The 11,739-nt window shown below is 34.6% G+C and overlaps 1 protein-coding gene across 1 annotated transcript; it reads left to right on the top strand.

Annotated features, from left to right (window-relative positions):
- The first annotated feature begins 7,291 nt into the window (after positions 1–7,291).
- LOC125809963 (rac-like GTP-binding protein ARAC7) lies at positions 7,292–10,130 on the top strand. Its single transcript, XM_049489493.1, has 8 exons — positions 7,292–7,521; positions 7,801–7,888; positions 7,968–8,077; positions 8,254–8,317; positions 8,431–8,495; positions 8,576–8,641; positions 8,771–8,877; positions 9,818–10,130. Exons 1-8 carry the CDS (start codon positions 7,423–7,425, stop codon positions 9,849–9,851), a joined length of 633 nt encoding a protein of 210 aa, XP_049345450.1. The 5' UTR covers positions 7,292–7,422; the 3' UTR covers positions 9,852–10,130.
- The last annotated feature ends 1,609 nt before the right edge of the window (positions 10,131–11,739 follow it).

Here is an 11,739-nt window from a genome sequence, read left to right on the forward strand (position 1 = left end):
CCAAAAGGTACGGATGGTTTTGTGGTATATTGCGACGCCTCTAGAGTGGGGTTGGGTGTGTTCTCATGCAAAACGGTAAGGTGATTGCGTATGCTTCAAGGCAACTTAAAGTGCATGAGAAAAATTATCCGACCCATGATCTTGAATTAACGGCGGTGGTGTTTGCCTTGAAAATATGGAGACACTACTTGTATAGGGTCCATGTGGATATTTTCACCGATCACAAGAGTCTTCAATATGTGTTTAGTCAAAAGGACTTGAATCTCCAACAAAGAAGGTGGTTAGAACTTTTGAAGGACTATGACATGAGTGTCCTTTACTACCCCGGCAAAGCTAATGTTGTAGCGGATGCACTTAGTAGATTATACATGGGTAGTGTGGCTTATGTAGAAGATGAAAAGAAAGAATTGGTTCGTGAGGTGCATAGATTGGCCTGACTAGGTGTCCAACTAGTGGATTCCACCAAGGGTGGTGTCATGGTTCATAATGGATCTGAATCGTCCTTTGTGATAGATATGAAGGCTAAGCAAAGCTTTGATCCTATATTGGTTTAGTTGAAAGAGTCGGCACTCAAGAACTCCATTGAGGCCTTCTCCCAAGGGGGAGATGGGGTGCTTAGGTACCAAGGTCGATAATGCATTCCGAATTTTGATGGTTTGAGGGAGTAAATTCTAGATAAAGCTCATAGTTATTGATATTCTATTCATCCGGGAGCCACCAAGATGTACCGTGATCTACGGGAAGTCTATTGGTGGAATGGTATGAAGAGAGATATTGCGGGATTTGTAGCCAAATGTCCTAATTGTCAACAAGTTAAGGTTGAGTATCAAAGTCCGGGAGGCTTGTCAGAAAATATCCCTATTTCCATTTGGAAGTGGGAATATGTGAATATGGACTTTATTGTGGGTTTGCATCGCACTCGAAGGCAACATGATTCTATTTGGGTCATTATAGATAGGATGACCAAATCAACCTATTTTAGTCCCGTTAAGGTTTCTCATTCGGTCGAAAACTATGCCAAGTTGTATATAAATGATATAGTGAAGTTGCATGGGGTTCCTTTATCTATTATTTCGGATCGGGGTACTCAATTTACTTCACACTTTTGGAAGTCATTCCAAAAAGGGACTGGTACTAAGGTGAAGCTTAGCACAACTTTCACCCTCAAAAGGATGGTCAAGCGGAACGCACCATTCAGACTCTAGAGGACATGTTGAGGGTATGTGTTATAGATTTCAAAGGTAATTGGGATGACCACTTTCCATTAATAGAGCTTGCCTACAATAATAGTCACCACTCAAGTATCGGTATGGCTCCTTTTGAAGCCTTGTATGGTAGGAGATGTAGATCTCCAGTTGGTTGGTTCAAGATAGGTGATATATATTGCTCTTATTGTTCCCGAATCGGTTTATGAAGCTATTGAGAAAGTTCGGCTCATTAGAGAGAGGTTGAGAATGGCTCAAAGAAGACAAAAGTCTTATGCCGATGTGAGAAGAAGAGTAGAAGAATTTGAAGTTAATGATTGGGTCTATTTGAAAATCTCACCCATGAAGGGTGTGATGAGGTTTGGCAAGAAAGGGAAACTTAGTCCCCGATATGTCATATCAAATTTTGAAACGTATTGGGAAAGTTACCTATGAGTTGGATTTGCCAAATGAGTTGACCCCGGTTCACTCGGTATTTCATGTTTCTATGCTTAAAAAGTTTATTGGAGATCTGGTGTACATTATTCCCCTAGAAGGGTTGGGAGTTGACGAAATTCTTTCATATGAAGAAGTTCCGGTAGAAATCCTAGACCGGGAAGTCAAGAGATTGAGAAACTAGGAAATAGCTTTCGTTAAGGTTTTATGGAGGAATCATCTAGTTGAGAGTGCTACTTGGAAGGTCGAGGCCGATATAAAGTCCCGATATCTTCATTTCTTTCCTTTTACTCCTATTCAAGCTTGAGGTAAGTAGTTCCTCTTGAATTTTAGTGTTTTGGGAGTCATTTGTATTATATTAGCTTTCCATGATTTCCTTATGTTATGCATGTTCTTGATGAAATTCATGTTTAGTAAGAAAATGAGTTTTCATGATTTATGTTTCTCCTGTTGTTGTGTATTTAGTATGAGTTACCTATTTGACTTCATGAGATGAGTTGATGAACATGCTTTAGTATGTTTTTGAGAGTAATTGCATATTGGCCCCATGATATTGTGTTGACCATGATTTTAGTTGGAAAATGTAGTTCCTCCTATGAATATGAGAAATATTGAGTTTCATGCATAATGGGTTGTTAGATGTAGTTCCTACTTCCTTTTGTTGTATTGACTATGTTTTAGATGGAGTTGAAGTTTCCTCCTTTGAATTGTGCATTATTATGATGTTTCATGCATGATGGGCTGCTAGTTTTGAGTCTTTAATTTCGTAAAGTGTCTAGATTGTCATTTGAGGACGAATGTCCCCAAGGGGGAGATATTGTAACACTTCAAAAACTAGTAGGCTAAACTAGAGCTTGACGTTAGGGTTAGAGCCTTGAAATGTACTTCCTTGTACCTTAAAGTAAGTATATCATGTTAAAACGTCAAGGTTCAAATCCCAAGGACCAATCATGGGTCCTTGAGGAATGAACCAAGAATGCACGTGGGCAGTGACCCTCGAGGGGCCACTCACACCCTATAGGCCCCCCACATCTCGTGGGTGAGGGGAGGTAGATAGAGGTTGTAGAACCAGGCTGCAGAACTCTGACCCACGCTTCACCAGCACGGGTCGTGGATCCAACCACGGTCCGTCGGTGAGGGGGTCGTGGGTGATGCCTAGGAACCGTTTTTGTGAGTTAGTTAAAGGTTGTTTTGAGGTTTTACTTTTTAATTAAATATTAAGTGACATCATTTTACACTTAATTAAACTAACTATATAAGGTTTTCAAGCCCTAAACTAAGTCATATAAATCATAATTTCTAAATCCCAAATCAAAATCAACTTTTCCCCCAAAACTCTCTCTTTAGAACTCCAAGGAAGAAGAAGAAGAAAGGTGAAGCTAGGGTTGAAGGAACAAGTTTTTTCACTCAAATTCGTTGGATTTCTTCACACCAAGGTATGGTAGCTCTTCATCCATGGATAGACTTTATCCATGGAGCCCCTTCAAAACCCCTAATTTCAAAGCTAGAAATCCCAAAAGTTAGGGTTTGACTTCAATCTCATGGATTCCTTTCAAATTCATTTTTAATGATTGAATTATGTTTTATTATTGATATATTAATGATTTTATATGGTTTTATGTTGAATTCTCCAAGAATCCATGAATTCCCCTATTTTCCCCAATTTGGATCTCAAAGTGTGGATAATGATTGATGCTAGTAGAATATGATAAAATTATGCATGTAGTAATTGAACTACTTGAATTATGTTATCATCCATGTCTAATGTAGTAATTCTATATGTGTTGAATGAATGTGATCCTTGATCCTTGAAGGGTAAATTATGATGATGTTGTTGTGTTGATTGAAAGGCTATTCTCATGAACACATAATGAACATAATGTGGAAGGTTTTTTCACATGATGATGATTCTAAGGTTTAAAGACTATTCTCACCTATTGAATCTATGAGCTATGTTATGAATTATGTTGGATCGAGTGTCAAGGCACTCTTCCAAGAATATGAACTTAAGTCAAGACTTAATATGTGCTCCATGGGAATTATTCTTAGCATTGAATTGATATTGACTATGAGATGGAAACCTTTTCGTGAGAAAGACCGGGTTTCTAGAAGCAATCTCTTAAGATGGAAACCTTTCCGTGAGAAAGTTCGGATTTCTAGTAACAATCTCCTTATCCCCCATAAACTATGTGCCCCCATAGGTCTTTAGCTAGTGGATCCACCTAAAAGCTATTATGATGATGGTACTACCTTAGGCAAGTAGGACAACCCTTTTCGGTGTGGGTAACACCGGATTCCATGTTAAGCATGTCGCTTAAGGCTTATTCTCACTATGAAAAAGAAGATGAATTATGAACTATGGTTACTCAAGAAGCTTTACTTAGCATGGGTAGGATTATGGGGTCTTATTCATGCATTGCACAAGTAGACTTTGAGGGTATTTATGGTATGTTTCTCATATGGTATAATGATCTATGGTATGAACATGATTATGACTTATGAATTTCCTTTTTCCTTCAAGATGATGCTTTAACTTAATAAATCGCATGCATTCAACTAAAATGTCCCTTTTTGCATGTTTTCAAGGTTTTTAAGCATGACTATCATAACTTTTATGCATGGCTATCATACTTAGTGCATATTTGTACTAACCCATATTTTCATTCATTTTACTCAAGTGTAGGGTTTGGTTCGAGCTTGGATTTAACTATTCTTCTTGCTTGTGGTGAGTCCTCATGATTCGAGGGCGGGAGATTCACTTTGAGTTTCATTTTAGTATTTTATTTTCAAACTATGTTGTATGGGTTGTATCCCTTTTCATTTGGACTATTTTAATAGATGGCTAATTGAGACAAGTGTAGACTTCCACTTTGCTTTTATGAAATCTTCTTAAGACTTTAAATGCATTTTTTCTCTTATTGTTCTAATGTTTTATTTTATGATATGCTAAGCGGCTTACATGGTGTCTTTAGGGGTATTATGTGTCTTGTTACGTCTAGAAGGTACCCTTGGGTTGTGACAGAAAGGGTGAGGTGCGGTGGACTTGTTTTTTGGAGAAAGAAGAATGTGAGATAGGGTTTGGGTCTCTTAGGCTAAAATAGGAAAGAAATGGGCATTCGATCTTGATCGTTGGTTTAAAGTAACGAACGGTTAGGATTATATCAGGATTGTTAATCAAATTGAGATGGGTGGCTCAAATTAAAAGATGAGGTTTTTTTAGAATGGAATTGAATCAGAAAGGCTATAATTGAAATAAAATTGGATTTAAGGGCTCGATTAAAATGGATTGAATAGGAATAAAAGGATATGAATTAAGTAATTTGAACAAAAGAGGCTATGATTTAATTGATTTAAGGGAAGATTAAATGAATTTCTATTTAATTTAGGGTCTTGAACCCAATAATTCTCATTTAGAAATTTAAATATGTAGTGAATTATTCAATTGCTTCACCATTAGACAATGCACAAAGATGAGTCCCCTTATAAGATTGGGTGAATGCTAGATTCTCTAACATTAGGGGGAGATAATCAACTGAAAAATAAGTTATACATAATGAATTATCATTGGTATGATCCTCGTTGAAGAGATAATTTAAGTCAATTGTCAGATGCATTCGCTAACCCTATGTTATAATCTAGTTATAAATATTCCAATGATAAATTCTAGAAAGACGTAATTTATAGTATGCTTGAAGCGTGATAGATTAATCGATTCAAAAGATAAAATTTCTTGAAGAAGTAAAGGAACAAATGATCAAAATGATGATAATAATGAGACAAGTACTTTAGAAAGAGGACCATGACATAACACTTCATAAAACCTTGGCAAAGGTTCATATACTTGAGAATGATGAAAAATAAGGAGAGCTTGACAAGTTTTGTCATATTAGAATCTATATCAAATAATCGTCAACAATATCTTTAATATAATGTAGCGCTAAAAAATTATAAATGGTGACAAGGATCTTGAATTTAAATCCATCAAATGGTATGAATAGATCAATGATTGGACAATAAAATATGCACTTCAAGTATATTTTATTTCCCTTTTAAAAATGATATTTGGGACTTATAGTCCATATACCAAGATATAATGTTAGTGGGTTACAAATGAGTTATTATGCGACAAATAAAATCGTAAGATATAAAGTATGGTTAGTACTTTGAGGTATAAAGAGTTTTCACAGAAGTCCTGACATTATTGTATGGAGATGTGTTCTCATATGGTGGATGAAATGAGGTTTCTTTCCGTATGACAATATACGAAAAACTTGAATACATATAATGAATGATTATCATGTCTAGCTAGACAATAAATATTATATGAAAAGTCATGAAGGATTTTAAATGTTTTAAAGCAATTCCATTGAATAGTACCCCAATGGTTATGATATCGCTTGACATAAGGATCAACTTTGATCTTAATAAAATGGTTAGAAAGAACCATGTCATAGTGCAATTGATGCACCTATGTATCATGATATTATTATTCATGGTAAAATAATTTTATTAATGCGCATGCAAAATATAACATCACTTTTATTGGTGAAAATATTAGAGTAAATCAAATATTGATACAAATTATTTATTCTGGTCAATTGTAAGGTTTATTGATTATGAAATTGCAAGAAATTATGAAGTTTGATTTCAAGAAAGTTGTATTTTTTCATGTGGAAATACTGTCATATTAAATCATTTAAAAAAACAATCAGTTTTATTTTCATATAAGTGAAAGCAGTGGCGAATCTAGAGCCAAAAAAAAGGGCATCCGCACCCGTGGTCTTTTCGTAAAACTAGATATTTTATATGTATATTTTTTAAGATTTTGTATAATATTATATTCTTGCACCCGTACTACAAGAAGTCTAAATGATCCACATGGTTAAATGTTGAGCTTTTGACCTTGAGGATGAAGGATCAATTCTCACTTCAATACATTCTACTTGGTGCACCCATGTTCGAAAAATCCTAGATTCGCCTCTGAGTGAAAGTATCCACCAGTGTTTGGTTGTTGCGTCTAACAAGTCAAACGATCAATTTATCTATACCGACTAGATCACGAACCGAGTAATTGGCAAGAATATATTTGATCGAGATCAATAACTCCACACATTTAAGAAAAAATATGACATTCCTTCGAAAAGAGATAACCCAACAACATTATATGAAGACAATGATGCATATATAACTCAATTAGGAGGAGGATACATCAAAGAGGTAAAGCAAAATTCTTAATTTTGATATATTATCTTTATTTTATAGTAACATTTGACAATTTTTATTTATATTTCAATAAAATAAATAGTAGTGATAATTTAGCGAAGCAAATGAGTGGTAAAGGGGGCAACTACTAGAGTAGGAAGATAGTGTAGGTGCACCAAAAGATGGAACCCAGACTACCCACAAAAGTCGTTTTGAGCCGTTTAAAATTGGGCCCCATCCACATCCTCCAACCTTTTCTTCCATCACCTGTCAATAGTGATGTTTACTTTCACTAGTACTACTTTATAAGATTTTCAAATTTTTTGACAAGTTTGAAAAATAACACTCTTTTTGACTCCTTTTCTCTCTCTGTCTCCTTCTGCCACCACTTACTGTCTGTAGTTTTATTTAATGTGTTTTTCTTGAAACTATAAGAGGGGACGGCGGGTCCTCTATCAATATCTTATTGTTGGGGTTTCAACATACTCTTCCTTCTTTGATACTCTCCTTTTTTTCCTTTTTTTTTTTTTTTTTGAACTTGAAAAGATAAGCGCTTAGAATCTGGAAACTTTTGAGAAAGATGAATGCTTCAAAGTTCATCAAATGTGTAACTGTAGGCGATGGTGCCGTTGGCAAGACCTGCATGCTCATTTGTTACACTAGTAACAAGTTCCCTACTGTGAGTTTCTTCTTTTCCTTGTTATATATGCTCAAAACTACTTCTAATCTGGGCATTCTGTTAAGGAATGACAAAAATTTCATATGGATGGTTAATGAGATGAGTGGACTCTGATAAAGCTTGAACAATCCTTTATTTTTAGCTAGCTTTTGGGGCGTGAATTAAGCGTTGGACCTAATTTAACACATTCATCAACCTTTTTCCCCAAATCCGAATATTTGTTTTAGCGATATTTGAAGAGAGTTGTTCCAGTTCTTATTTTGGGGTTTTTCATGGCAGGACTATGTTCCAACTGTGTTTGACAATTTCAGTGCCAATGTAGCCGTGGATGGGAGCATTGTCAATTTGGGTTTGTGGGATACTGCAGGTACTTCAACTTTTTATGTAAATAGGTGGGGTTTTTTTTTTCTTTTACATTGGACTTATGTATTAACTTTGTGGTAAAGGTCAAGAGGATTATAGCAGGCTGAGACCACTAAGTTACAGGGGTGCAGACATTTTTGTATTAGCTTTCTCTTTAATCAGTAGGGCAAGCTATGAAAATGTTCTTAAAAAGGTACTCCTTCCAACACTTGCTTTTCTATATCATTATTTCATATGGAAAAAAAAGAAAAGGAAAGAGGCCTACTTATATCAACAAAAATGTTTTTTTTTTCTGACTTTGTTGGTATATCTCTATTAGTTTCATTGCCAATGATGCAAAAGTTTAATTTAATTATAAATTGAATGCAGTGGATGCCTGAACTTCGTCGTTTCACACCCAATGTCCCAATTGTACTTGTTGGAACTAAATTAGGTATGTGTTGAGGTGATAACTCATTTTTTTGTATTTTACAAGCCGATGGATATGGAGAGACTTGTTCTTGATTTCCTAGTACTAAGGATTATTCGTTTCTACATTTTTGCTAGATATTCGAGAAGATAATCGCTATCTAGCAGATCATATGGGCTCAAATATTATAACACCTGCCCAAGTGCGTTAATATGTTATTTTGGAATTTGCAAATGCTTTAACAGAGCTGGTACATCCATGACTCAATTGACTTGAATGCAGGGTGAAGAGCTAAGGAAACAAATCGGTGCAGCAGCTTATATAGAGTGCAGCTCTAAAACTCAGCAGGTATTTTAGCAGTGCTAAATATTAACCTTCAGTCTCATTAACTATGTGTTGGCTGCTAGGCAAACTTTTGCTGACACTTGTAAAGTTGAAGATATTTGCCTTTTAACTTAACTGATTTATGGCTGTCAGAATGTGAAAGCTGTTTTTGACACTGCAATCAAGGTTGTGCTTCAGCCTCCTAGGAGGAAGGAGGTAGCGAGGAAGAAAAGGCAAAGAAGCACTGGTTGTTCAATTGTGTAAGTTTTGCATTCTAACATATATTGTTATCAACAAGAATTGGACCATATAACAACTATATCCTTATGAGTTTACCATGTGCTACATACTTGATTGCGATATGCTTTACTTGAGCGGAGGGTCTACCGAATAACTGCGCCTCTCTACCTTGTTTGTAGAGATAAAGTTGTGTACACACCACCCTCCTCAGACTCCACTTGTGGGATTAAACCGGTTACGTTGTTGTTGTTGTTCCTTATGAGTTGACCTGATTGCTTACATAGCAATGCAATTTGAAACTTAGGTCATACTTCATCTAGTGTGAATCACAAGATGGAACTCTCTCCATTAGACTTTTAAACTACCAAAATGAAGGTTGTTAATCCAAAAACTCAACGGTCATTGTAAATTAGACAAATCATGGAAACAAGATATGGCCTTATGAGGTGCAAAATGTTGTTTCAATGTGAATTAAGGCTGATCTTTATCGCAAACTGACTCTGCTTGGAGGTGGTATGTTCAAATTCTATGTTTGAACTATACTATTTGCTTTACCAGGTTAAGAAGTAACTTGGGAGTTGGGATAAATGTTTCACTAAGCCATCTGAATTGGCTTAAGATTATCTGATTTTTACAAATATTTTGTAAAATGCTCTTCCATTTAGTTCTGTTAGATCCAAAATGTTGAGAATGCACTGAATGTGAATCAATGTTGCTATCCATATGCTTGCTCTTTGTATTGAGGCATCTATGGCTTGCTCTCACTAATTATATAGGCACTGTGCAGGTGGTGTATAGTCGGAGTCCATATTTATTAAAGCCTTTGCATTTGCTCTGCAAATATTTTCAACTACTTGATGAAGTTATTCTTAGTTCGTAACTTTATAAATGAGAACCATACTATGTTGCTTGTTGATAGACTATTTGTTCAATCTCCTAAGTCTCACTTGGTTTCAACAGCAGGGGGATCGTCTGTGGAGGCTGTGTTGCTTAGGAAAGTTTAGGATTTGGTGTTCGTGATATGTATCCTTTCCAACATGTACTGACTCAAGCTCTTCCCAGTTGTTTTTTTTTGCGGTACTAAGCGAAAGCTGGAGCTTGCATTAGTATGATATGGCTGACGAATATTGTATTGTATTGTATTACCTGTTTTGTAGCACAAACTATTTGTGGAGAAGCAGAGGGAATTGTTGATTTCCTCAAGTTATGTATTTTGAATGTGTTGGTCTTGTGGATGCACTGTTAACTTGGTACAAGGAATATTATCCCCAAATGCACTTTTTATCTTTTAAGATAAATTATTTTCTTTCTTTTTTTCATTTCGAAGACAGTTCCTTCAAAAAAAGACCAGAAAACAGGTCTCACATTCCTAAGTCGCTTGAACTTAAACCAGAAAAATGACTTCTAAATAAGAAGAAAACCCCATAACTTCATGTCAAGATTATTTGAAGTTACACACTCCAAAAAAGTTCCAATAGGTTAAAAAATAATGAAAATTTCCAAATTGGTTTTTGAATTTTTGGAATAAACAGCAATGTGAAGTATCACAACCTATAATGGAGACACGAAATGAACGTACTAAGGAAATACACTGTTTAACAATCTTTTACGACCGGAATAAAGAAGAAATTCTGACTAATAATAACCTAATCGGAAAAGAATACTAATTATTTTTTATTTATTGGATTTGGTTTAGAAATGTCATCGTTCACCCATTGGCCCAATATAGGTTAGACACTCTAAAGAAATGATTTTTGAAGGGGTGTACATAGTCAAGTGGCTTAGAGCCAGTTTGGCCATGCGATATAAAATTATGATTTGAAATTATGAGATGAAGTTGGTGTTTTGTTTGGACATGCAATTTGGATCTTAAGTCTTCTTCTCCAAGTAAGTTAGGGTTCTAATGATCTTCAAGTCTCCTCTTCCAATTTCACCAAGGGTTTCTATCAAGGTATGCGAGAAATTAATCATGGGTTCCTATTCACCGAATCATTCCCAGGAAACCTCAAATTCTCATTATGATGCCTAATTCTAGGGTTTTTCATGATTTTGCTTATGGGTTAAATTGATTTCAAGTTTATTCATCATAATGGATCTTGTTGTACATGATTTGATTAAAATGCAATATTTTCAATGATATTTTCATGAACCCATATAAATAATGTATGATTATGAATCAAGCTAGCTATATCAACATGCACGATTTGGCTCCCCTACATTACACTTTTCATCCATTTCGTCAAGTACACTTCTAGATGATAGACATGTGTTTTATTTAATTTTTAAAGGTCAAGATTATAGTATATTAATAAGTATTATAACCATAGTTAAGTCAACAATTTTTTGAAAAACTATTCTCCAAATTTGATAAGAACAAAATATTCCCCACAAATTTTATATTTAATAAATATCATTAATTTCATCCTATATTTTCTTATTCAAATATTTAAAAGTAGAACATGAATCTAACAATATTTTTATTTAGCCTGATAAATAACTGTCTTCGAAAATATTTTGGCTTTAAATATGTTTTCAAAATTCACAAAAAAAAAACAAAAAAACGAAGAAGATAAAAGAATAATTTTAAAAAACATATATATTTCTTTTTTTTCCTTCTTCAAACACAGCAGTCACACTTTCACCTAAACTTTAGAATTTTGATATTTCACATTTGTGATCTTGATAACATCTCGTTTTTTATTATTATTATTTTTATTTCCCTTTCTTTTATTTTATAATTTTTGTCAATATTGATAATTTTTTATCTTCTTTTTGGTTTCTCAACATAATATTTCAAGGGTAAAGTTTATTGCCACAATTTTTTTTTGGTTCATTCTCATCTTAAAGATCGCATAGTTAATACGTTTATTAAAAAATATAAG

Source organism: Solanum verrucosum, unplaced genomic scaffold, assembly GCF_900185275.1.
Source record: "Solanum verrucosum unplaced genomic scaffold, falcon-dt-bn FXZP01000257.1, whole genome shotgun sequence".
NCBI lineage: Eukaryota > Viridiplantae > Streptophyta > Magnoliopsida > Solanales > Solanaceae > Solanum > Solanum verrucosum.